This window comes from Zootoca vivipara, chromosome 12, assembly GCF_965207765.1.
Source record: "Zootoca vivipara chromosome 12, rZooViv2.hap1.1, whole genome shotgun sequence".
Taxonomy (NCBI): Eukaryota; Metazoa; Chordata; class Lepidosauria; order Squamata; family Lacertidae; genus Zootoca; species Zootoca vivipara.
Window position 1 is genome coordinate 9,239,621 of NC_142595.1, and position 26,004 is coordinate 9,265,624.

Consider the following 26,004-nt stretch of genomic DNA (forward strand, 5'->3'; position numbering starts at 1 on the left):
TTCTATTGGAGTGGACAGGATACAGCCTTCAGGAGAGATCTTCAGACTCGGTAACAGAAAGCCAGCACATGCATTTCATAATTCTCCTCTCCTCTTCCCATTCTTTTTAGAGGTATAGTCTGTTAAAAGTACGAGCCGTTGTTTCAAACTAAACTTCCAGTGTTGACAGAAAGACAGTGTTTGTGCAGCATGTGAATTCAGGGAAACCTTTTGTGGCAAGAGATCGTACCTTTGAGGGAAACAGGCCCTCTTGACTTGATGTGATGTGAGTCACTTGGAAAAGATGCTTGTATTTATACCTCCCAACAGCCCTAGTCTTCATCTCTTCGATTCAGTTGCCAGCATAGGAAGTGTAGGCAGTGGAAGCTTTTTTTTCATCCTTTTTTCAAATGAGCACTGGGAGAAATATCAGATTATAACCAACTCTGTTGCAGAGGAGGTGGATTAATCATGCACACTCGCTGAAAGAGACTCTCTTTTTTTCCAGCAAGCCAGAGAACAGCCAGTTGCTGAAATCAGTTTTTTTCTAAAAATGTAATGCCATCGTTACCAAAGAGAGACAAGATAAAGGTGAGTACCCTTGGCATGAGCTTCCTTCATTGTCATTGTGTTGTTGCATTTACTTTCCCATCTAGGGCTGATTTTATCTGGAAGTGTATGGTTAATGTGTATTTTCTTTCTTTCAAATTCCGTCTGATTTTTACCATAAAAGCTTAATGGCAAAGGAGGAAGTCAGTTTGTAACAGGAACATTGTACATTACAGAAATTTGTGTATATGTGTTGTTTCGATTTATGTGCTGAAAAACAGAAGACGAGCAGAGGTGTGCATTTTTTAAATCGAATATCCAAAAATATTGGGCATTTTGGCTGCTTCGAAAGTATATGGAAGTTTTGCAAACTTTCAACTTCAAAGGCTGTCATACGAGTCAGAAAAGAACAACAAAAAAAGAGCAAAGCTTTGAAGCATACATACCCTCAAAAGTCCAGCAGGTTGGGTGGCTGGTTATTTTGTTTTTTGCATTGCTCTCTGTCACTAATGTAGCCAGCAGTACATTTCGTTCTAAGGTCAGAATTGTGTATTTCTTTTCCATTCAAATCTTGGAGCCAATCCTCCACGCTCCCCTGATCTGAAAGATAATCAACAATCTACTGCTTAGAAACACCCATTTTGATAGCCAAATTTTGAAATGGGTTTTTTTGGGGGGTGGATTTGGTTCTGTTATTATTGTCAAGTATTATTCGGTGTTTTGCCTGCTTTCCCTACTCGGATGATGCTGTCCTCAAAGTGGAACGTTCGTGGTGCCTTAGGCATCAGAGTTGGTGGTATTAAAGCATCATCTCCTTACCCACTACAACAGCAACAAAATGGGAAAACAGGGGTTTCCTTGCTCATCATGACCAGTTCCTACGGAGGAGGTGTGCCACATACAGTTGACTGATTGCTGTAATTTGAAGCTTCTTTTATTTGGCCTTCTTTGCTGGCACCTTTAAATGCTAGCTTGCACCTTTAACTAATGAATGGAGCGGCTCATTCACCACAAAAGTATTTCATCCGTTGTCCTGTGCACACTATGAATGTCGTTGTTGTTGTTGTTTAGTCATTTAGTCGTGTCCAACTCTTCGTTGCAGGGACATTAGGGACATTAATGCTGGCTACATTAGTGACAGAGAGCAATACAAAAAACAAAATAACCAACGAAGTTGCAGGGACCCAGGTGGCGCTGTGGTTAAACCACTGAGCCTAGGGCTTGCTGATCAGAAGGTCGGCGGTTCGAATCCCCGCGACGGGGTGAGCTCCCGTTGCTTGGTCCCAGCTCCTGCCAACCTAGCAGTTCGAAAGCACGTCAAAATGCAAGTAGATAAATAGGAACCACTACAGCGGGAAGGTAAACGGTGTTTCCATGTGCTGCTCTGGTTTGCCAGAAGCGGCTTTGTCATGCTGGCCACATGACCTGGAAGCTATACGCCGGCTTCCTCGGCCAATAATGCGAGATGAGCGTGCAACCCCAGAGTTGGTCACGACTGGACCTAATGGTCAGGGGTCCCTTTACCTTTACCTTTAACTCTTCGTGACCCCATGGACCAGAGCACGCCAGGCACTCCTGTCTTCCACTGCCTCCTGCAGTTTGGTCAAATGAATAGATTTCTATGAATAAAAAGGTAAAGGACCCCTGGCAGGTTCAGTCGCAGACAACTCTGGGGTTGCAGTGCTCAACTCGCTTTACAGGCCGAGGGAGTCAGAAATTTGTCCGCAGACAGTTTTCCCGGGCCATGTGGCCAGCATGACTGAGCTGCTTCTGGTGAAACCAGAGCAGCGCACGGAAACGCCGTTTACCTTCCTGCCACAGCAGCACCTATTTATCTACTTGCTTTTTTGGCGTGCTTTTGAACTGCTAGGTGGGACAGAGCAACGGGAGCTCACCCAGTTGTGGGGATTCGAACCCCCAACCCTCTAATTGGCAAGCCCAAGAGGCTCAGTGGTTTAGACCACAGCGCCACCTGTGTCCCCCTTTCTATGATTAGATAACAGCAAGTTGCTCAATATATCAAATCACCTCTGTTAGTGAATTAAACAGTCCCCCCTGCCCCCTCTTTTCACAGATTTGGCTCCGATGTCCTTGGTTTCTTTGGCTTTAAGCCCAACTAGAAGAGATGGATATAAATATCTCTTTACTATCCAATATCTGTTCAGCCACCTTGTCCTTGGTAAAAGTAGCCACCAATCAGACAGAAGCAGGCATTGGATTCCAGCAGGTGGCAATCGGACTGATACTCACATTTATAGATTTGGCAACTCTTTTGGGAAATACAGTGGTGTTTATCTGCCCCTTGGTGGAGAAGAGGCTCCGGACAGTCACCTCTATGTTTATCATGTCCTTAGCAATGGCAGATTTTCTTGTGGCTTGCCTGGTGATGCCATTTAGGTAAGAAATCTGACAAAGGTAAGCTGCTTCCTGGGGTATGGGGTTTAAATAGTTGCACATTGCTATTCCCTGTGCCATTGATACTGAAAGCAAAGAACAGATGGTTAGAAATCAGCTGAAAATACTTTACCATCACACAGCATCAGGAAAGGGCTGGGCATCTTCTAGAATGCCTCCAGCTCACACAAGGTCAACAAAAAATCTGGCCATGTTCCTGTGTGTGCCACTGACCATGTTCCAGAATCCACAGTTAGTATGAAAGCCATTTCTTTGCAGACAAACCAAGGTGGAATGTTTTCCCTGGAGATGGAAAGCTTGAAAATCATTGTCTTGGAAAAAAAAACCCAACTCAATATTTAACTGATTGTAGAGCATGCTGAGAGAACTGGCACAAAAAGGAATGCCATTGGACAGCCCTGATGCTAGTATTCCTGAAGGAGCGTCTCCACCATCGTTCAGCTTGGACACTGAGGTCCAGCGCCGAGGGCCTTCTGGCGGTTCCCTCCCTGCGAGAAGTGAGGCTACAGGGAACCAGGCAGAGTGCCTTCTCAATAGTGGCACCCTCTCATTGATAGTGGCAACCTCAATAGTGGCCCTCCCATCAGACGTCAAGGAAATACAGTCGTACCTTGGAAGTCTAAAGGAATCCGTTCCAGAAGTCCGTTTGACTTCCAAAACGTTCAAAAACAAAAGTGTGGCTTCGGATTGCCTGCAGGAAGCTCCTGCAGCCAATCAGAAGCCACGGAAGCCCCGTCGGATGTTCAGCTTCCAAAAATTGTTCAAAAACCGGAATACTCACATCTGGGTTTCGATCATTCGGGAGCTAAGGCGTTCAAGATCCAAGGTACAACTGTAAACAACTGAAGGAGCGTCTCCACCCCCATCGTTCTGCCCGACACTGAGGTCCAGCGCCGAGGGCCTTCTGGCGGTTCCTTCGCTACGAGAAGCCAAGTTACAGGGAACCAGGCAGAGGGCCTTCTAGGTAGTGGCACCCACCCTGTGGAATGCCCTCCCACTAGAGGTCAAAGAGAACAACAATTACCAGACCTTTAGAAGGCATCTCAAGGCAGCCCTGTTTAGAGAAGCCCTGTTTAATGTTTGATGGATTTCTGTATTTTAATATTTTGTTGGAAGCCACCCAGAGTGGCTGGGGGAACCCAGCCAGATGGGCAGGGTATAAATAATAAACTATTATTATTATTATTATTATTATTATTATCATCATCAGACTTTCAGAAAACATCTGAAGGCAGCCCTGTTTAGGGAAGGTTTTAACGTTTGATGTTTTAGTGTGTTTTTAATATTTTGTTGGGAGCCACCCAGAGTGGCTGGGGAAATCCAACCAGATGGGCGGGGTATGAATAATAAAAAATTATTATTATTATTGGACCTATGTTCGGTATTCTCCCTGCATAGGATGAAGTTGTGATGTGAAGGCTGGGAGGAAAACAGCAAAGCGGCCCCAGCCATTGACTTCATCTCTTTGTCTCTCCTTTCAGCATCGTTTATGAAGTGACCGGCATGTGGATGTTTGGGAAAGAGTTCTGCAAAGTCTGGATCTCATTTGACGTCATGTTCTGCACGGCTTCCATCGTCACCTTGTGTTTCATCAGCCTAGACAGATACTGCTCTGTCGTAACACCCTATCGTTATTCAAAGAGGATGTCGCGGCAAAGGCAAGTAGGTTTTCTTCCCCTTGTTGGAGCAGAGTTGCCGAAGCCTCTTTGGAACATGGACAAAGTTTCCGTTGCAAAACCTGATTTGCAGGTTTTAAGGATTGAGAAATGAAAATGCCATTGTTGCTCTTCCCCGTTTCCCCTTTTTAAATACGTAGTCATAAAGTAAGCCATGGCAGGGCTTTTAAGCATTCGAGAAATATAAGACATACCCCGAAAATAAGCCATACTTCCGCGCCGCGGAAACCAACCCCCACAGGCACCTCCACTCGCAGAGTAAATCCATGCGGCCGGCACTGCAGGAGCGCGATCAGCTGTGAAGCGGCGCTCCAAGAGCTCCGCTTAACAGCTGATTGCGCTCCCGCCTTGCTGGCTACATCCCCGCGCTCCGCCTTCTCATCCACCGTCGTCCCTGCCGCTTCCGTGCTTGCTGCCACCGCAGGGCTCACTGCTTCTTCCTTGCCTGGCCCGGCCAAGGAGCTTGGAGAGCCCTGCAGCAGCGGCGGGCGGAGCGCCTGAGCCAGCGGCCTCCGCCTGGCCCGGCCAAGGACTCCTGCTGCCCTGCCACCCGGAACCGGTGGCTGCTGCAGTGCCGAGCACTCAAGAGAGCCCAGCAGCGCCCTGAGCCAGTGCCCTGAGCTGTAAAAAACGTACCAGTAATAAAAAAAATAAGACATCCCACCGAAAGTAAGCCACCCTGTGTTTTTTTGAGGAAAAGAAGTTATAAGACGGTGTCTTAAAAAAGGGGAAACACGGTTGTAACTCGGGAGGAAGTGAAAACCTGAGAGCCATTTCATTAATATATTTTGGCCTCAAAATATAAGCTGTCGTCAAATATACATATATGTAACTGTTTTATGTATGATGTTGTAAATAGCTTCAGGATTCCTCATGGGATGCATAATAATAATAATAATAATAATAATAATAATAATAATAATAATGTGCAGTCTTATGTCTGAGAGTGAATTGCATATATCTGACCTTCATTGCCAGCTGGAAGCTTGTATGGCCAGCCATGGGATCTTAAAAGGGTTCTGTGGTTGAGAAAAGGAGGCTGCATTATCACATAACTGGTTCAAAAACATTAGATCAGGCACCCTCAAACTGTGGCCCTCCAGATGTTTTGGCCTACAACTCCCATGATCCCTAGCTAACAGGACCAGTGGTCGGGGAAGATGGGAATTGTAGTCCAAAACATCTGGAGGGCCGAAGTTTGGGGATGCCTGCATTAGATCTTCTACAAAAATTGAATCCTAAAGCTAGTGAGCGATCTGCAACCCAAGAAGTTTGTGCTTCGAATCTTTTCTCTTCCGAGAAACAAACAGGTAGCTTCAGACAAACTGCTAAGCCTCAGTCTCCCTTCTGCTATACTTACGCAAAATGGACTCATGTCCAACCGCATATATGTGCAGCAGCAGGAAATATATAGATGCAAACCAGGAAATGGTGGGAAAGCTGCAGAGTCTTTGTGGCTTGCAAGGAGATGACCCCTCCTCCCCCGGAGCTCGAAGAGGACTCCAGGGAGGGCGGAGGAAGCCCCAAAGAGGCGGGAGGCGCAGAGGGGCTTTAGTTTACGCTGCTGAGCTTTCCCTGTCTAGCAAGCAATGTGCGGGGTGACACGACAGAAGCAGTCACTTTTCTGGATGGCCTCCAGGCTAGTTGATAAGTGTTATGTGGAGGGTGGGAAAGCAGGGGGGGGGGATGCGAGTTTAGAGGCTTTTTAGAGGGTGCTCCTCCCATCTCTTTGGGGATTCCTCCATCCTACCTGAAGTCCTCTTCGAGCTCCGGGGGAGGAGGGGTCATCTCCTTTTAGAGGGTGCTCCCCACTTGGGGGAAGGGACACAAGTAGTGCTGTGGGTTAAACCACAGAGCCTAGGGCTTGCTGATCAGAAGGTTGGCGGTTCGAATCCCTGTGACGGGGTGAGCTCCCGTTGCTCGGTCCCAGCTCCTGCCAACCTAGCAGTTCGAAAGCACATTGAAGTGCAAGTAAATAAATAGGTACTGCTACAGCAGGAAGGTAAACAGCGTTTCCGTGTGCTGCTCTGGTTCGCCAGAAGCGGCTTTGTCATGCTGGCCACATGACCTGGAAGCTGTACGCCGTCTCCCTCGGCCAATAATGCGAGATGAGCGCCGCAACCCCAGAGTCAGTCACAACTGGACCTAATGGTCAGGGGTCCCTTTTACCTTTTACCCTACTTGGGGAGATTTTCACTTATGTGCGCAGGGGCCCAGAACGCGACCTCTGCATAAGTGGCGGGACGCCTTGTATAGGATAAGTAAAGGCAGCGACAACTTTACTATGATAATGTGAACAACCTTGAACATTCTAAATCAGTCTGTATATGACAAGTATTCTAATGATAATAAAGCAACATTTTCTTTTTGGCCATCCTGGAGAAGAATGCATCTAAAATCCTGATCTTTCCTCATTTTCCATCCGCAACACGTCCAAAAGAATGGGCTCATCTTCAGCATTTGCACACCAGTTACAGCCAGTGGGATGTAGCAGCAGGTATCCCGAGTATTATTTTCTTTTCATTCACAGGTGCATCATAATGACCTGCGCTGTCTGGATATATTCTTTCCTGATTTCCTTTTTGCCCGTCATGAAAGGCTGGAATGAGATACCCGGCGTGGATTTTGACGCAAGCAGAGAGTGCGTCTTCGTCACCAACTGGGCTTTTGCCATTGTAGCTTCAGCTCTGGCCTTCTTCATCCCCTTTGCCATCATGTGCAGTATGTATGTGTTCATCTACCGTGCGTCGAGGCTCAAGGCCTCCCGCATCGTTTCTCAGACCCTCGACCTTCACTACCACCCACAGAGTAAACGCCAGAACAGCCTGCAGCTGGAAAACAAGGCAACTCGCACCATCAGCATCCTCATATCCGTCTTCATACTGTGTTGGCTGCCGTATTTTGTCTTCAATGTATGGCTAGCCAGCCGAGGGGCCAATTCCACCAGCAAAGTCCTTGTTGCCACCTTCAAGATCATCACCTGGCTGGGCTATTGCAATTCCACAATCAACCCAATGCTCTATGCTTTCCTCAACCGGGACTTTCAGCGGGCTTTGAAGAAAGTGCTGACCTGCAGGCGCAAGTCTCAAGTGGGCACGGGTGAGGACATCGTTTCGATAGTTACATTCGCAAAGACAGCTCAAGACCCCAGAGTTCAAGGGGAAAGAAGATCTGTGTTCTGCAGCTCTGAATAACAAGGGCAGACATGATGGTTGCGCCTCCTGCTGCACCCTTTGCAAGTCTTCGCACATGCAGGTACGAGGAGAGTCGCTGGAATCCTTCACCATCCAGTTCGGGAACCCTAGATATAAAACGGATTTTGGGCTGAACTTGTATTGCAAAATATAAAGCATGGCGAAGTTTTTTTCTTGTGCAGCAGGTGAAGGGGAAATAGCTAGGATATGCCAACAAAAGAATCCATTGATTATTCTAGCCGGGGCTGGATTCAAGCCCTTTCAGTGCCAAATGTAGCAGAGCACCAGTTAGATCCATTAAGCTACAGGCCTGGGTTTTAGCTTTCTATAAGACACAGCAATTTGCCACGACTACTGTTATTCCCTTTGGCTCGGTTTCTCCGCCGCTATTTCTGATGCTGTCTCCAGCTTGAATAACCACTTGAATCAATGGCTAGGTAGAGTTGATATTCCTTTTTGTCTGTTCTTGTTCCTCGCTAGTGTCCTTCTTAAACCTCTAAAGGGACAACTGCAGTAAACTTTGAGAATCGATGGTCTAGGACAGGCATCCCCAAACTGCGGCCCTCCAGATGTTTTGGCCTACAACTCCCATGATCCCTAGCTAACAGGACCAGTGATCAGGGATGATGGGAATTGTAGTCCAAAACATCTGGAGGGCTGAAGTTTGGGGGTGCCTGGTCTAGGATTAACCACAAAAATCAAGACCTTTCTGGTCAACCCCCTGGTCTTAGTAGGCATGGTGGGCGTTCAGCAGAGACCACATAACTTGCATTATACTTCGTAAATGGCAGCAGAAATCAGAATATCCTGTCTAGGATCCAAAAGGTCATGTGTGCTACGGGAATGTTTTCAGTTCTTCTTCCTATTGCAGCCTGCAAAAAAGAGGTAGGTATGGCTTGGGTAACCCTCCAGAGTTAGGTACAATGTGATGGATGCGATTCATCTGTGAGACAGAGAAATATTTGGCAAAGATGCATGGCTCTTTGGATCGCAGCCAATGGAAAACGGCAAAAGGAGTTACACTGGTTATTATTTAAGGGGGGGGGGAAACAACTGCATCTAAATAAAAAAAGGCTTTATTAAATCAGACTTGAAAGAAGTCACAGTAATTAAATGCACCTAACAATTGTTCCAAGTGCATACTGTACACCACCAACCCAAATGGATTGATCTTGCCATTTTATAAATAAAAATTAACATATTTACAGTGAGAAAAGGGTGTTATTAAGCAATAACATCCTAGTAAAGAAATGTGTCAGAATGATTACTACGAGCCTGCAAGGTTACAGTGGATGAGACATCCAGGAAATACAAAAAAAATATGAATAAATGCTTAATTTGTTATTGTTGTAATTCGAACCCAGGTTCAACCAGATTTTTTATTACTAAATCTTCTTCCATCTTCATCTAAACACTTTTCAATAACTTCTACTGTGTAGAAACAAATCACAATTTGCTCTAGAACTGGCTACCAATAGTAAAACTATTATTACTTTATCCTCCAGGGACAAAATATAGAGGTTTTTTTATATTTTAAGCTTGTTTTAAAGGTCTTCATGTCTTAAATGAATGTAATCAGGACCTAGATATCAGAGTTAGAGAGACCACTTGGTTCTATAAAAATACAGAATTTAATTCTATTTACATCACAGGCATCCTTTCCAAATTCCCTAGAAAATATTAACACAATCCAAACACCAAAGGGTGTATCGCAGCTAAGGTAGGCCAAGTTATGGTGTGAAAGTCATCTGAAAAGCGCAAAACAGAAACTATTAGCTTCATCCCATGATAATTTTGTGCATAAAACTGAAATGAGAAAATAAAGCTCTGAGCAGGAATATTCCAGTGACATTGCTCGACGCTGGATTATCCTGCCGGGTGACCACTCTGAGATCTGTCCAGTGTGCTCATAATAATTGTGCCATCTCGTTTACTCCGCTATCTTGAATGCTTCATTCCGGATGTACTCATTGTCCGTGATCTTTGCCTGAGCACTGGTGTTGCTGGGAACTCGAGGTCTTCAAATAAAGGGTTTTCGATGATGTCTGCAGCCTCTGGTCTTTCCGTGGGACTGGGAGACAGCATGTGCTTTACCATTGCGTACTAAATGGAAAAATAGGGAAAATCTGTGAGATTTCAGGCTCTAGTCTGCCTCCCGACTACAAAAGAAATGCAGAGACTCTCTGCACTGCATTTGAGAAGCCATTTGGGCTCATTGTAACCCCAATCTTTTATTTTCAAACTCCAGCGATTAAATACATATTTTACTTATTACTTACTTCTCTTAGAGGTACTAAGACTCCTTTTTTCCTTTGCAAAACTCTTAATACGAGATTTTTTTAAAAGGAAGAATTTTCTCAATGAAATGAATTATAATTAACTTAAGTTTTTGCCCAACAGAATGGTATCTGATATTTCTATCTCTGAAGCTAAGATAGAAAACTTGATAGAAAACTGCTTGTGGAACCCACACAAACTGATTTAATTAATATTAAGGAGAGTTGATGCTTCTAACTTTTGGGTTATTTGGGTGTTGTGTGGACACAGTGGTGCCTAGCCCATGTTAAATTAATATCGTGGATTTCTCCACTTATTTCTATAGGCAGCATTTAAACATATTTTATTTTATTTTATGTCCACTTGCCTTTTTCCTACAGAAGTTTTGTACCTTAAGGTCAACCTGAGTCTACTGAGAATTCCTCTCTTGTGTGTGGCTGGTGCAGTTTGGACTACATAAGCATGTGACTGGGAATACTTAATGGGTAATTAAAATGACTGGATTGCTTGTGCATAGCAAATAAAAGGGCGGGCAAAATACATTCCTTTTAATGTGGTGCCAGTCTTAAATAAACGATTTCACGACACACAGTACTAGCATTAGGAGAGCAAGCATAAACCAGAAATGAATCACAAATAAGATGCAATGGAATCCCTTTCAATATTAATTATCTTATGGACTTCTTTCATTAACATCAATTGGCGTCATGATAAAAATCGTTCCTCTTTGAAATCACAATAAGGCATGTGAATTTTCTAATGAAGTTATGCACCGCCATTATTTCTTTCAGCTTGTTAAAATGTTATCCCCCAAGGGGAAAAAAATTCCACAGCTTAAAACTATAACCCAAGCAAAGCTTGAAAATAAACTACACGACCGGACCAAAGTTATATTAAAACTTACCTCCTGTGGATATTTCTGAATGAAAAGTGGAGGGAAAGTCAAGTTCCTTACTTCGCTCAATGTCTGTTAACAAGAATTTTTTTTTAAAGCCTTTGTATTGTCATTTGAAACAATGTTCTTTACAAGCCATACACTTGCTTTATCTTTAAGCCCTGAACTGTACTTCTTTAGATAACAAAAGCAGAAATCACATTTTCCACAGTGCACAGAATCACGCAGATCCTAAACTATGTAAGCTGCCCCGCATTTCTAGCAGCGCCGAGGGCCTTCTGGCAGTTCCCTTACTGCGAGAAGTGAGGTTACAGGGAACCAGGCAGAGGGCCTTCTCGGTAGTGGCGCCAGCCCTGTGGAATGCCCTCCCATCAGATGTCAAGAAAATAAACAACTATCTGACTTTTTAGAAGACACCTGAAGTTTTTAATGTTTGATGTTTTATTGTGTTTTTAATACCCTGTTGGGAGCCACCCAGAGTGGCTGGGGAGGCCCAGCCAGGTGGGTAGGGTATAAATAATAATAATAATAATAATAATAATAATAATAATAATAATAATAATATAGCACCTCTGTTATTTATCCCATCACACACTAAGTTTTAGATTGAAAACCATCAGAGTAGGGCCTGTCAGTTGGAATTTTGTAATTCTGTGTGCAAAAGGGTCTGCCCTGCTACTGAAATAGCAAATATTTCACAGTATGGAGAAATTATAGAAATCATGAACATTTCTATCTGCATAGTTGTGTTAAAATACTCCAGTTATTTTATGTCTTCCTAGATACACAAAAAAGTAAGGTGGCACCACACTTTGCAGTTCATTTGACCGTCAATAGCTGCCATGGATGCTGTAGTTCAGATTCCTGCATTATAAGGGGTTGGACCAGATGAGCCCTGGGGTGCCCCCAACTCTACAATTCTATGATTCTATGGATGGCCAGCCCAGAAGAGCTGTTTAATGAAGGGGGGGATCCAGACTCTTAATGAAGGTGGATCCAGTCTCTCCCCACCCCCACCCACCAATTTAATGCTTTTGGGTATAGTACACACTTCAGATTCCATGGAAGCTCGTATCCCTTTTATATGTAACATTTGGGGTTTCCCTTTAGTGGGCAAACATATTTTAAAAAGAAGAATTTACAAAATCAAGACCAGCAATTACCAGAGCAAAGGCCCATTGTTATGCTCCTTATTTTGGGGTGGTGATGGTGGAGATATCATTACACATAAGCATTTAAAATGCACCGTGAGGAAAATTATGAAAAGTCACATCTTGCTTCTGATGCAAGAAAGCTTCCCAAAATAGGTATTGCAACCATCATTCCCTTTATATTGTACAAGCTTTCAAAAGTGTGCAAGTCTTAGCATACAAAAAACTGATATGAAAACCAGCCCCAGCTTGGGCTCAGTTTGAGCACTTGGCGTAGTCTACAATCTACATGGCAACATACTTTTACGGGTGTCCCTGGCTACGGTGTCTCCTGAACACCCGAGCTGTATTTCGTTTGCTTCTCCAGCGATATTATAAACCCACAACTCCATGCCAATGATTCTGTAGTATTCTGCACACCCAACCTTTATCTTATTGCTAAGCTAAAATCTACTTTCTCACTGGGAAGCGAGAAGGATAGCTTCTAGCAGGAGGTACCTACCCTGACTCTCTCCATTTGAGTGCTGAAAGGGTAAAGGAGCTCAAATAAGATCAGTCCCAAAGAAAATATATCCACTTTGTGTGAATAAGCGTTTCCATAGACCTAGAGAATTCAAGATAAAAAAAGTGATGGTCAATCAACTGGATCTTTTGAACTCATATAGGCCACAATTATTCCTCTGCCCAAACCCAACAAAATACTGGAGCGAACTGTGTAGCAGCCAAGATCTAATCATTTTTATCTGGTTTTAATCAACGTTAATGGATAATAATTTCATTGTAAGACACCACAATTACTTGAAGAGCCTGAAAATGGTACAGACTTACTATGCCTGTAACTCAAAAATCTACTTCATAATAGCTGCCAACTAATACCTGCCACAAAATTGAGGAATGTGGGAAACCCCTTCACACATATACACCAACCCATAAATGGTGTGTATTTTCGAATAAAATGTTATTCACAACAGTAACCCGTCCCTCCAATAAACTGTAACCAAGTGGCACCAACTGAGAAGAGGTAGGTATAGGGATGTTCAGGGGTATAAGGAGAAGGGGACGACAGAGGATGAGATGGTTGGACAGTGTTCTCGAAGCTATGAACATGAGTCTGACCAAACTGCGGGAGACAGTGGAAGACAGGAGTGCCTGGCGTGCTGTGGTCCATGGGGTCACGAAGAGTCGGACATGACTAAACAACTGTCTGAAAACACGTAATGACACCCAGAAATATTTTAAAACATCATTCTACATCTACAAAAAGTTGAAGTTATATGATTCTCCAGTGCACAGAATTTTCAAAAACCAGCCGCCAATGAATGTAATGAAAGGCATATGTAATATTTAAAGCCTGAAAAAGTTGCACACACACCACACACTCTCTCAGCAATCCTCACTACAACCTTGTAACATGGATCAGAAATATTTATTATTATTATTGAATTTATAGACCTCCTTATACCTAGAGGTCCCTATTCCCACACTGTAGAGGAGTGCTGAGACTGGGGGGAAAAGAGTGGTTTGTCCAATGTCACTTAGTCAGCTTGTACCCAAGACAAGATTTTTTAAAAACGAACTGGTTCACAGTTCATATTTACAGCCAATAAGCTGCTCTAGCATCTATTTTAAAAATTCAAGTGGCATTTATCTCTGCTGATTAAAACCAAGGCATAGAGCGCACCTGTTCTGGGCTCATGTAGAGCTTGGTCCCAACTTGCCCCGTGTGCCTGTCATAAGCTGGCATTGGTGTTAGAACAGAGTTGTCTTCTTCGTCTTGGTCCATTTCAGTCACGAGCCCGAAATCCCCAACTTTTACTATGTCATCCATTGTGAAAAATATGTTGGAGGGCTGGAAGAAAAACAGATCCAGTAAGCACGCGGAGGACCGAGTCAATATATTAAGCAAGACCTAGCTTACTGTCCACATCTAGTAGGTCCTGTTCAATTGTGTCAATACATTTTCCTAATTTGCTGAGCCCTACAACATTTGTGGAAGATAGCCTTTGTTTACCCAAAATGTAAAACACACATGTGATGATCTGAAAGCCTTCCTGAAGATTCTGTTGACTTTGTTGCTGGACAACAGCTTCAAAATAAAATAGAAGGAGTGGTGGCCATACCTGCCAAGTTGCTGTCAGAGAAAAAAGGGACCGGGCGGAAGTAGCAGACCGGAAGTAGCGCTGCCGCCATTTTGGAACTGGGCGGAGCATGCTCAGAAGTGACTTTTGATGCTGCTTTGCCCAGTTCCAAAATGGCCGCCGCGCCAGAAGTCGCACTGCAGCCATTTTGGAACTGGGCAGAGTAGCATCAAAAGTCGCTTCTGAGCATGCTCCGCCCAGTTCCAAAATGGCCACCGCACCAGAATAAACCGGGGGGGGGGAAATCCGTTTTTTCAGCTAGGAACAGCTGGAAAAACGGGGATTTCCCGGGGAGTATGGGAAACTTGGCAGCTATGGTGGTGGCACACTTTACAGGTGTAAAACAGAAGCAGAATGTCCCACAGTGGCAGCATTATGCTAAAGGATAGTATTTTGATGGGGAAGTGATGTGAGAAGCACACACATTTCTCCCTCTTCCTCCTGATTGCCGTTTGCTCTGTGACTGAAACTCCTTGGTTTCATAGGCCAGACTGTTCCTGCGCTAAAGCTCACATAAGTGCAACCAATCCCTCGAAGGAACTTTCCCTTCTCTTTTGAAAGCATATCCGCCACCTTTCTGCATTATGTCAACCCCCAAGGTGGTTCACATGAAGAAGCTGCCACTGCAGCTGGGGGCAGCATGGGGGAGATCAGGGGGAAAGTTATCCGAGTTGCCAAAGCCATTGCTGATCCCTTTGAGATGGCATAGCCGTCTCTTCAGTGGAGGGCAATGTTCCTTGGAGGCAACAGGAAAGGCTGCAGAAACCAAAGGAATCAACAAGGCTCTCAACTGGAGAGTGATTGGATGATCACCGCTGCTCCCTCTTAAGCTGCAGTGTTTTTGGTAGAAGTGTTTTGCCTTGGTTTGCTTTCTGACACCTGAATGCCATCTGCTGCAGTGGGTACATGACGAATGGACAGAAACCAAGAACATGGTGAACTCATCATCACCCTTACACATTCTTAATATTTTCCCCAAGTACTAGATTAAGGCCTTAGTAAGTGCATATGCCATTCCCAGAAATAAATACTCTAGTGCCCAGTAAAATGGGGAACCTGTTATTACAAGTTTTGGGATTATAGTCAACTTAGTTCTACTCAGAGAAGGCCCACCAAGTAAAGGCATGCATTGGATGCGTCGACTCTGAATTTGACTAAGCTCCCTCTTAAATCAGACTGCCTCGAAAATACGCCTTCTCAGATTCTTTTCAGTTTATAGACATGCTAGAGGATGAAGGGGCATGTGAAGATATCAAAGGGGAACAACTGAAAGCTTAATCTGCATGTGTAACACGCATCTACAACTAATGAACAGGAAGGATGCTCTGACGCAGGTACCGGTAGAATGCACAAGAAGAAATAATCATATGGAGAAAGAAATCTGAATTGATGTAACCAACTGCTTAAGATCCTATCAAGCACATTTCAAAGAGAACAATGGTTTCTTAACGTCATGTCAGAACAGCAGTTCCTTGTAAAGCTGTATCTTAAATCAAACGGAGTGAAGTTGCACAAGGAAGATGCAGCAACTACTGTGGGAGCATTGTGTTACGGTTCCCAGTTTGGACTCTGGGTCAGCCACACTAATCCCTCATTTGAGGTGGCGCTGTGGGCTAAACCACTGAGCCTAGGGCTTGCTGATCAGAAGGTCGGCAGTTCGAATCCCTGTGACGGGGTGAGCTCCCGTTGCTCGGTCCCAGCTCCTGCCAACCTAGCTGTTCGAAAGCACATCAAAATGCAAGTAGATAAATAGCAACCGCTATAGCGGGAAGGTAAACGGCGTTTCCACGTGCTGCTCTGGTTTGCCAGAAGCGGCTTTGTCATGCTGGCCACATGACCTGGAAGCTATACGCCGGCTCCCTCGGCCAATAATGCGAGATGAGTGTGCAACCCCAGAGTCGGTCACGACTGGACCTAATGGTCAGGGGTCCCTTTACCTTTACCTTAAAGGGCAAAGAGCAATGAACACAATTCATAGGGTTCCCAAGCATGCACATGCAGACTCCTAACTAGCTTGTGCTAAGGAACTGAAAGTTTATAGTCATGGTGTTGTTTTTTGGTACAAACCTTGAGGTCCCGATGCATTAACCCTTTCCCATGCAGAAACTGAACAGCTTCCGCTATCTGTAGAAAGATCAGCAGGCAATCTGTCCTGTCTCTCTCCTCTATCGTACATCTTCTGTTCATCCAGTCTTTGAGGTTTTCTTTCCTACAGAGCTGCATCTGAATGTAAAGGTACACTTTTGGAGTGGTAGGCACGGCTTTTTGTGCAGAGTTCTTAGAGAAGTCTAAACTTAAGGTCGTTGGTCTTGGTGGAGAAACAGACAAAGGGCTTGCTGAAGATGACTTCCTATTACTGGATCCTTTTGTGTTTGTTGCTTTATCCTCACAGTGGCTATTGTCAAGTGAGTCATCCTTGTCACTTTCTTTACTAGAAGTATTATCACAACCGGAGTCTTCAAAGACAATAGACGAAGAGGTCCTCTCCCTCACTCTCACTGTTGGCATGGCTGGAAGACAAAGTTCAAAGGAGTGTCCAGGATCATTTTCATCAACAGTACTACCCTCCATATCACAGTCGGCAAGGAAGCTGTCTTGCATGTTTGACACAGGATCTGCCAACTGGCTCAGGTCTCCGTTATCAATGGCAGAGAATTCCAAAGGGGAGAACTGGCTCTCTGATGAATCCGATTGGCCACAAGGTATCCCAACAGAAAGCAAGGTCTTCCTTTCTACAGATGTAGTAATAACTTCAATGTGTTCCTTTGCAGAGAATGGCTCAGTTCTAATTTTAAATGATGGCACTTCCATTGGGCTGGGAGAACTGAGTGGCCAATCAGTACTTAATTTAAAAAAAAAGGAGAACAGAACATTACAAAACTTTTGGTCATTTAAAAATGCATTACCTCAAGAACAGTATCAGCATAGCTTTGGGTTTTCTTTCTCAAAATAGAAGTATAAGCAAGTTAAACTAACATAAAGAAAACTGTCACCACCTACTGGGAACCACCATCAAGTATTTTTTTGCCATTGTTTTTTCAACCATCAGTGTTTTACCTTTTTTACCTATGGACAGTGTAACAAGGAATGTCCCTCTGAACGCTTTGGATACTCTCCTGTAAGGTAGCACTCCTACCACCAAATGTTCCGGAAAAGCACATCACTGATTGGGCAGGACACAGTATCAGGTTTCATCCTCGCCCCTTTTCTAATCTCCCCCTATTAAAGAATCTAGGGCAGGTAATTCTTTAACAAGCAATATAATCGAATTTTTAACTTACCTTATGCAAAAACTAATTTGAGGTAGCCCATGTTTGCTTACCCCTGGCCATCAATCTGTTCTAGGTTCCCCCTGGAAGTCAATTCCTCGTGAGCCTTTCCTAAGTCTACAGTGTCCTGTATTCACTTTCTTCCCAAAACTATTGGAAATAAGGTTACTTACCTGTAACGCACATTCTTCAAGTGGCCTTCTGCAAAGGTACACATACAGAAATTGCACCTCCACAGAGTAGCATCTTGGAATTATCTAAAGCTAAAAATGGTGGGAGATTGTTACCCTTCCCCTAGAGAAAGAAGTTCACTACATTACGCCTGTGCCTTGATGGGCAAGTGAGTGCCTTCCCATTCTTGAGTACCCACTTCTGGAGTGTGAAGACCAACTGAAAAAGAGAGCCTGCAGGGGGAAGGAGTAACTGAACAGAAGACAGTCAAGGAATCTTCCTGGCAAGTAAGCAACCTGTCTTGCCTTGTTTGAAGTTTCTTACAGGCACACATATGGGAGAGTAGCTTGCTGGTGGTAAGTGAATACTAATCAGCTGAAAACACTACAGGGACCACCATTCCAAACACATGCATATAGAATGGACCAAAAGGGTGCTGTCTTGCCAAATGTTTGAACGTCCAAAGTGTGGAATGTCCACTCCACATTCATTCTTAGCATCAGAGAAGAACGATTCAAAAAGTGATGCCCAGTTGCACTTGAGCAAAGAGCCTGCAACATTCTGCCAAAATGATAGCAACCAAAAAAGTGGTTTTGTGAGACATAACTGCAGTTCACAGGTAGCCATAGGCTAAAACAGGCAGCTGTAAGTTAAGTCCAAGCTCCGTAAAGGGATGGGCACACGGGAAGGAGAATGGAAGTTACAGAATAATTTCAGAAAATACTTAAGGGATGAGACCAGACTGAGAAGTAATCAACTGAACAGCAATAAGTAGAAAAGTGAAGAGGCAGGGAGGAGACAGCCAGGTCCAGGGCATGTTCCAAAATCAACAGGGATAATGAAAGGCAATGCATCCTGTGCAGCTATATGTGATTTCTGAGTACCTAGCTTCCACAAGGTTCAAAAGTACCATAGTCCGAGTTTAAATAAGGACTGAAAGCTTCCACTGAACAAAGAAGTAGTAGCCCAGGTGCAAATGAGCACCATGAGTTGACATGCAATGTTTTGGTAGGCCAAAGATACTAGCTTTTTTTATATACTTCTTGTTATGTCCAGATGATGGGACCCAGGTGGCGCTGTGGGTTAAACCACTGAGCCTAGGGCTTGCTGATCAGAAGGTCGGCGGTTCGAATCCCTGTGACGGGGTGAGCTCCCGTTACTTGGTCTCAGCTCCTGCCAACCTAGCAGTTCAAAAGCACGGCGAAGTGCAAGTAGATAAATAGGTACCGCTACAGCGGGAAGGTAAACGGCGTTTCCATGTGCTGCTCTGGTTTGCCAGAAGCGGCTTTGTCATGCTGGCCACATGACCTGGAAGCTGTACGCTGGCTCCCTCGGCCAATAATGCGAGATGAGCGCGCAACCCCAGAGTCGGTCACGACTGGACCTAATGGTCAGGGGTCCCTTTACCTTTACCTATGTGCAGATGATGCTACTCGGTAGCTTTGGAGCACTTTGAGATACATGGATCCAAAGTCCCGGTAACCAAGGAAGCAAAAAATGCTCTTAGTGCAAGAAGGAGTATATTCTCCTACATTCAGAGGCATGATGCCCAATGCAGGCATGTCTTAAATATTTTTCCTGTCTTCTCTTTATTAATCATCACTTCATTTGACATTCATTCAATGTTCTTCTTGTCATTCCATCTGCGCTCGGGCTCAGATAGTGTGTTAGTGGGTTGTGCAACTGACTCAGCTTGCCCCTCTCCCTCTGAGTCAGTGTCCAAGCCACTGTCAGTTGTCTAGGTCACAGCTAAGTCCAGGCTTTGACTACATAGTTTTTTTTACAATATTCCTTCAAGCCCAAACAATGCACGGAGCTTACAAGGGTCAATGATGCAGATAAAATTCCCATTTGAGGATGCAGGCTGTGCTGAAGAAGTCTCAGAACCCGGAAGTCCTCAAACCTCAGAAAGCAGAAATGCCAGCATCAGGGTCAGGAGACAATCGCTGTCCAAAAGCCAGCAGATTGTTGGCAAACAGCACATTGCAGGTTTTTAAAGCCCATTTCCACAAAGCAGCTCTAAAGTGCGGGGCACTATTTCATCAAGCCTGCTTAGTAAACTTGAGGCAGAAAATGCACAATACCACCTTCTGCTCCTCTCCCAAGAAGAAAGGCATGTTGTTCCTGGGGATGGAGGACCTTCCATCACACAGCAATGAGAGTTTTAAAAGGTGTCATAGTACATTCAAGGCCAGGCAGTTCTCATGGCTACTGAAGGCTAAGAAATAACTACCGGGGGGGAAAGCCCACAAAAGCTCAAGAGAAAATTCTCCGCGATGCTCCTCCGAAACTTCTCTTAAAGGGAGGGGGGTGTACTTTCTCCCACCTTTTTAAGCTCTAGAAGTGTCTGATTATTGTATTAACATCTCACTTTTCTTCCATCGTGGATTTCAAAGTGGGGGTTCTCAGGTAAACCTCCCACCCAGGAACTAGCTATAAGCAGACCCAAGCCTGCTTAGCTTCTACAGGGGGGCTAAATCATTTGCCTGAGGCCATGTCCTGTTTCCTGTGCAGATGCAGATCCTGTATGTGTACTTGCATAAGGACCATAAAGAAAAAACAGAGGTTTTGAAACAAAGCAGTAAGATGAGCCAGCCGAGAGGCTGTCCAAGTACATGCATGTTATATTTTAAAGCAGGCACCCCCAAACTGCGGCCCTCCAGATGTTTTGGCCTACAACTCCCATGATCCCGAGCTAACAGGACCAGTGGTCAGGGAAGATGGGAATTGTAGTCCAAAACATCTGGAGGGCCGAAGTTTGGGGATGCCTGTTTTAAAAGCTAGTGTGAAACAAATCCAGTACATAGAGACAGCTAAACAAGGACTCATGGAACAATGCACAATTTTTATACAAACCAGAAGTTACAGTGCAGAAATATATAGCTTTCTCATTTCTTGCAGTTCAGGGAAGTACAGTATAATACTTTCCCGAGACTTTCCAGGAACTGAAAGTGATACCTTTCATCTTTTAGCCACAGTTTGTCCATTCTTTCCTGCCAGCTTTCAGGTGGCGCTTCCAGCCATGCATTGAAATACCGAACAATACAAGGGTGTTCAAGTTTTGCTAATGCTTTTACTTCACGCATCACCTTCTCACGAGCCAATTCCCTGAAATTGAGAGAGTCGTAATGTAAAAGAAAGAAGAAGTCAGTTCTCTGTGGGAGATGAACCGGGACAACTTTTAACTGTCATGGTTATTTTAATTTATAAAAGACAAAATTCTGCTTTGAGTTTCATGCTCTGGTGTGTGGGCACCACTTTGTAATCAACAGGTAAGTGCGGCAACTTATTAACAACACAGCTTTTTCTGCTTTGTTGGGATGAGAAAAAGTACCTAAGAAAATGTTCGACAATGCCCTGGGAACTCTTTTGGTATGCAAGACATGTCCTAGGATGAGACCAAGTAGGACTGTCATGTGGACCACAGTGCCACCTAGAGATGCATCACATAAACTAGGAAATAAAAGACATTTACTCACCTATTTGGAAGACGAATTCTTTTAATAGCGTAGTTGCAGTCATCCACTTTATTTCTGGCTTCAAACACTACTCCAAATCCTCCACGGCCTAGACACTGAATTGGCTCAAAGTCGGTTAGATATCTGCAAAAGAAATAAATAAACATGCTTATGGTTAAGATCTGATTATGATGATGATGATTAGCAGTTCATCTAAAATACAGACATACCTCGAGTTGCGTTTGCTTCATGTTGCGGTTTTTCAGGTTACGAACGCAACAAACCTGGAAATGTTTACTTCCAGGTTCGCCGCTTCGCGCATGCGCAGGAGCTATCTGCGCGCTTCGTGTCACGCACAGAAGCAGCGCTCTACTTAATGGACTTTTTGGGGTGCAAATGGCACCCCGGAACGGATCGCGGCCGTACGTAGAGGTATCACTGTACTAGAGACGTATTTTGGTTTACTTTTCCACACAACAGTGGCTTAAGTACATTCAGACAAATATTCCTCTTAAAATATAGGAAGATCCCTTACAACGTATCAGACCATTAGTATGTCCAGCTGGGTACTGTTGAAGGGAGATGAGCGCCGCACCCCATACGGCAGTCACATCTGACTGGACTTAACCGTCCAGGGGTCCTTTACCTTTACCTGCCGACAATGACTCAGAGAACCTCTCCAGGGTTTCATACAGGAGTCCTCCCCAGCCCTAACTGGAGATACCAGGGATTGAATCTGGGACCTTCTGCACACAATGCATGTGCTCTTATCACTGAGCTACAACCTACCACATTGTACTCCAATGTAACACCTTCTGGCAACGAGAGCATTTTATTTATTTATTTAAGGAAACCCTTTTCATGCAAATGGCCTCTCTTAAGTAAGTAAGCCTCCAACAGCACCCACCCCACGTTTCAGAGCCACGACAGCAGAGAGGCATACAACATACACTTTCCCCACTTATTTCCTCTTCAAAACTGTACCTTGTGCTCCGTAGGAGGCTCCTTTAAAAGCTCCCCTGAGTTTGAGGGATGGCTTGTTGAGTTTTCTGGAGAACTGCTTTTGGAAAGAGGGACTCGGAAAGAACGCAAGTCCGTTACACTCTGAACGGCGCACGGAAGAGAGGGGTAGAAAAGTAATTGCTTTTACCTTGACACATATCCAGAGTTCTGAAAGTCACCCCAGCTGTTATCTTTAGCCTGTCCAACAGCAGGTTCATATTTACTGTCGGTCTGACACTGAGTTTCAGACTCCTTCCGCTGCTGAGAGAGGAACAGATTGTTTATAACTGAGGCAGCTCAATACTAACTTTATTGACAAGGATGGAAGGACAAAATTTAACACAAAAAAAATTGGGGGAGGGGAGAGAGAAAGGACATGATTTTCAGAAGCTAACATTCGGAGGGTGTTTTTAGTAACTCCCTGCATGACATGGCAGGGAGTTGCTTTGAGGACAGACAGAGCAATAGTTTGCCAACATCATTTTCCCACACCCTTCTAAGACTAGATGAGCTTTTTCCACTCCGGAGTGACACAGCAGAGGACTGTTGAAGCCTTGAAAGCCTTGAAATAATTAAAAGTAACTAAGCTGCAAGATGGGACAGGCACTGAGGGAGTGGTATCATCTTTCACAATCTCGGGGAATCGTAACTGCACATTGCCATGTGCTTCATGCCTGGAATGACATTACATCATTTATAAAGGTAAAGGGACCCCTGACCATTAGGTCCAGTCGTGACCGACTCTGGGGTTGCGCGCTCATCTCGCGTTATTGGCCGAGGGAGCCGGCGTGCAGCTTCCAGGTCATGTGGCCAGCATGACAAAGCCGCTTCTGGCGAACCAGAGCAGCACACGGAAACGCCATTTACCTTCCCGCTGTAGCGGTTCCTATTTATCTACTTGCATTTTGACGTGCTTTCGAACTGCTAGGTTGGCAGGAGCTGGGACCGAGCAACAGGAGCTCACCCTGTGGCGGGGATTCGAACCGCCGACCTTCTGATCAGCAAGCCCTAGGCTCAGTGGTTTAACCCACAGTGCCACCTGGGTCCCATCATTTACAAACTGCCTCAGACTCTAGATGCTATACAACCATTTGTCGGATAATTAGAAAAGAGGAAGATAAAAAGTTCACTGCATCTAGAACTGCGAAAACATGATCATTGCAAGTCAACTGCAACATGGAAGCTTCAAAGGGAAGATCTGGCTCTAGATAGAACTACCTGGTTGTATAAATTTCTATTAAAAGTAATGATCGGGACAAGTGCCTGAGACAATCTAGTAGTCCGTTCTTACGACAACCTATTGATTTATACGAAACCAAAGCAAGCTTGCATCAAGTTCGCAAGCGCTGCATTTCATTACTTGAATAAAGGTCATCTAAAACACGAAAAGCCTCAAAAGGGAAAACATGCAGCTACACTTCAAGAATCGATTCACTCTTACTTACTCGATTGCGAACCTGCGGGTGGAAAAGTCTACGCACAATAAAAGTGGTGGCCACAATGCATAATATGATGGTGCTAATGATTTCTTTCCACCAGTGGAGAAGTAGAACCGGATCTTTTTTGCGGGTGTTTTGTGGATAGTTCATGTCAGCAAATCTCACGGTGATCTGGGTGCTTCGCCTGTGCCTCTCTCGGGTGTAGTAGGGCAAAAAATAACCGTTATCTGTATTTTTTTAAAAAAATGAACAAAAGGTATAAGAATGTTTTCGTAAATCTACAAACCATCAGGTAGTACTAATCTTTCGATAAATAACATTTCCCCTTTCACGTTGTTGACCAGTGCAAAACCCATGTAGTGGCCAAAGACACTGGCTAGAACCTAAAGAATATGTCCAACTTTAGAATTTTGATATTTTGTCCTTTGAACAGTGACTCTCAGTCTATACCATACTAGAAGATTTTTGAAATCTCATAGAAAGCTACCAAGTCAAGCCATTGGTCCATCTGGCTCAGTATAGTCTACATCAGGCATCCCCAAACTGCGGCCCTCCAGATGTTTTGGCCTACAACTCCCATGATCCCTAGCTAATAGGACCAGTGGTCAGGGAACATGGGAATTGTAGTCCAAAACATCTGGAGGGCTGAAGTTTGGGGGTGCCTGGTCTACATCAAGTGTGGGGAAACTTTGGCTCTCTGTATGTTTCTGAGCTACAACCAGCTAGCATGATGGGAATTGTAGTTCTGCAACATGTGGAGGGCTAACAGTTCCCCACACTTGGTCTACGCTAAACGGCAGCGGCTTTCCAGAATTTCAGGTCTCTCCCAGCCCTAGCTGGAGATACCAGGGATTTAACCTGTGGACTTTCCTCGTGGCTCTCCTTTCGAGGTGGGTTTTGCAATGCAACATGGAGGCTGCTCTTCAAGAACGACGCAGAAAGCCCCCTTGGGCTGAGGTTCTCTATAGGGCAGACAAACTCTTCCAGTATTCAGAAGACAGCCATCTCAATTTATTTAGAGGCTAACCATTGGAGTTCCACAGATACAATGATTTATTTTAACTAGGTTTTGTCACTGTAAGTATAAAAAGGGGCTAGGGTTTTCACCTATCAAAACCATGGATGAAAACAAAGCATAGCTCACACACACCATAGGGATACTGCAGGACGGAAAGGGCACCATTACTGTATTCTTCATGAGAAAACTTGTCATTGCTGAGACATTTATCAAACTCATCTGATCCCACCAGCACAGGAGTTCTAGAAGGAGAATCTAGAAACAAAGCATAATTTTCAGAATGAGTCTGTTTCACACATTACATTTGAATGAGCATTCCTGGATGCATAAAACCAATACAGTGCTTCTAGAAATGGCTACCATCATCTAGAGCAGGGGGGTGAGGAACCTTTTCGGCCTGGTGGGCCAGATCTTCATCTCCCTCCACACTGAGGACCAACTTAGACAGGTACCACATCATGATGACAGGTGACTGACAAGTGGGTGGTCCTTCTCCCCCCCCCCCGGAAAGTTGACCTGATGGTGGAGAGACAGTCAGCTTTGCAGGCACATTCCCCACTGGCAAAATACTAGTAAAGCAGCACCAAGCAGGACTGAACCCCACCAGTCAGCTGACTGATTGACAGGTGGGTGTATTTGGGGGGGTTTTTGGTGGGGGGAGGGAGGGGAATGGCCTTGCAGGCCAAATTTGGATCCCCTGGCAGACAAATATTGGCCTGCCGTCTGGAAGTCCCTTACCCCTGTTCTATAAATTTCAAGTTTTTCGTTTGCTGGGGGGGAAATGTACACCTGGACAATTGTTAAAACGCCTCAGCTGGAAAACTCAATAAGCAGTGATAGTTTTTCCATAGAAAATCTTCCATTTTTAGAAATGCCTTATGTACTAAAATTACTAACCTAATGAATAAATATAATGCCAGCTAAGCTGGCTCTTTGGAATGATCAGTATACAGTCTAATATATATAAAAAATAAAGTTGCAATTAACTTTTTTCAGATGGCTATCGTTAGAATGAATTAACAAATAAATAAATAAACAAATGCAAAGCACAGGTTTGTAGGCATGTTAAAATTCCCAGTACTTTTCCCGTGCTTTCGTTCCCTTCCACCACTCAAAATGTACACAAGGTTAGAAAATATTATGCCATGGTGTGCCATGTCTTAAAATATTTACAAGTATTCCGACAAATGTAGCTTCTATGTAAAGCAAGTGTGGGGAGCATGTGAATCTCTAGATGTTGCTGGACTACAACTCCCATCATTCTTGGCCATTGGCCAAGCTTGCTGGGGCTGATGGGAATTGTCGTAGTAGAGCAATGTCTGGAGGGCCAAAGGTTCCCACACTTGATGTAAAGCTTTGAATTAGTTTCAACG

At 44.4% G+C, this 26,004-nt stretch overlaps 2 protein-coding genes across 3 annotated transcripts in view; one reads left to right on the plus strand and one right to left on the minus strand.

Annotated features, from left to right (window-relative positions):
• Positions 1-2,653: 2,653 nt before the first annotated feature.
• Positions 2,654-8,679, plus strand: LOC118094558 (histamine H2 receptor-like). The gene is made up of 3 exons (XM_035135076.2): positions 2,654-2,925; positions 4,425-4,601; positions 7,150-8,679. The coding sequence occupies exons 1-3, from the start codon at positions 2,654-2,656 to the stop codon at positions 7,811-7,813; spliced, it is 1,113 nt and encodes a 370-aa protein (XP_034990967.2). The 3' UTR covers positions 7,814-8,679.
• Positions 8,680-8,871: 192 nt separating this feature from the next.
• The window catches only part of EIF2AK3 (eukaryotic translation initiation factor 2 alpha kinase 3), a 37,178-nt gene continuing 20,045 nt past the window's right edge, over positions 8,872-26,004 (minus strand). Inside the window, exons 8-17 of one of the 2 annotated variants that reach the window (XM_035134679.3) lie at positions 24,764-24,886; positions 23,620-23,840; positions 22,323-22,435; positions 21,194-21,316; positions 20,673-20,822; positions 16,342-17,116; positions 13,818-13,985; positions 12,639-12,740; positions 10,995-11,057; positions 8,872-9,916 (exon numbers count right to left, since the gene is read on the minus strand). In XM_035134679.3, the coding sequence (XP_034990570.2) occupies positions 9,752-9,916; positions 10,995-11,057; positions 12,639-12,740; positions 13,818-13,985; positions 16,342-17,116; positions 20,673-20,822; positions 21,194-21,316; positions 22,323-22,435; positions 23,620-23,840; positions 24,764-24,886 (2,003 nt within the window). In that variant the 3' untranslated portion in view covers positions 8,872-9,751. The remainder of the gene's footprint in view (positions 9,917-10,994; positions 11,058-12,638; positions 12,741-13,817; positions 13,986-16,341; positions 17,117-20,672; positions 20,823-21,193; positions 21,317-22,322; positions 22,436-23,619; positions 23,841-24,763; positions 24,887-26,004) is intronic. The other variant, XM_035134680.3, reaches the window with a different exon arrangement.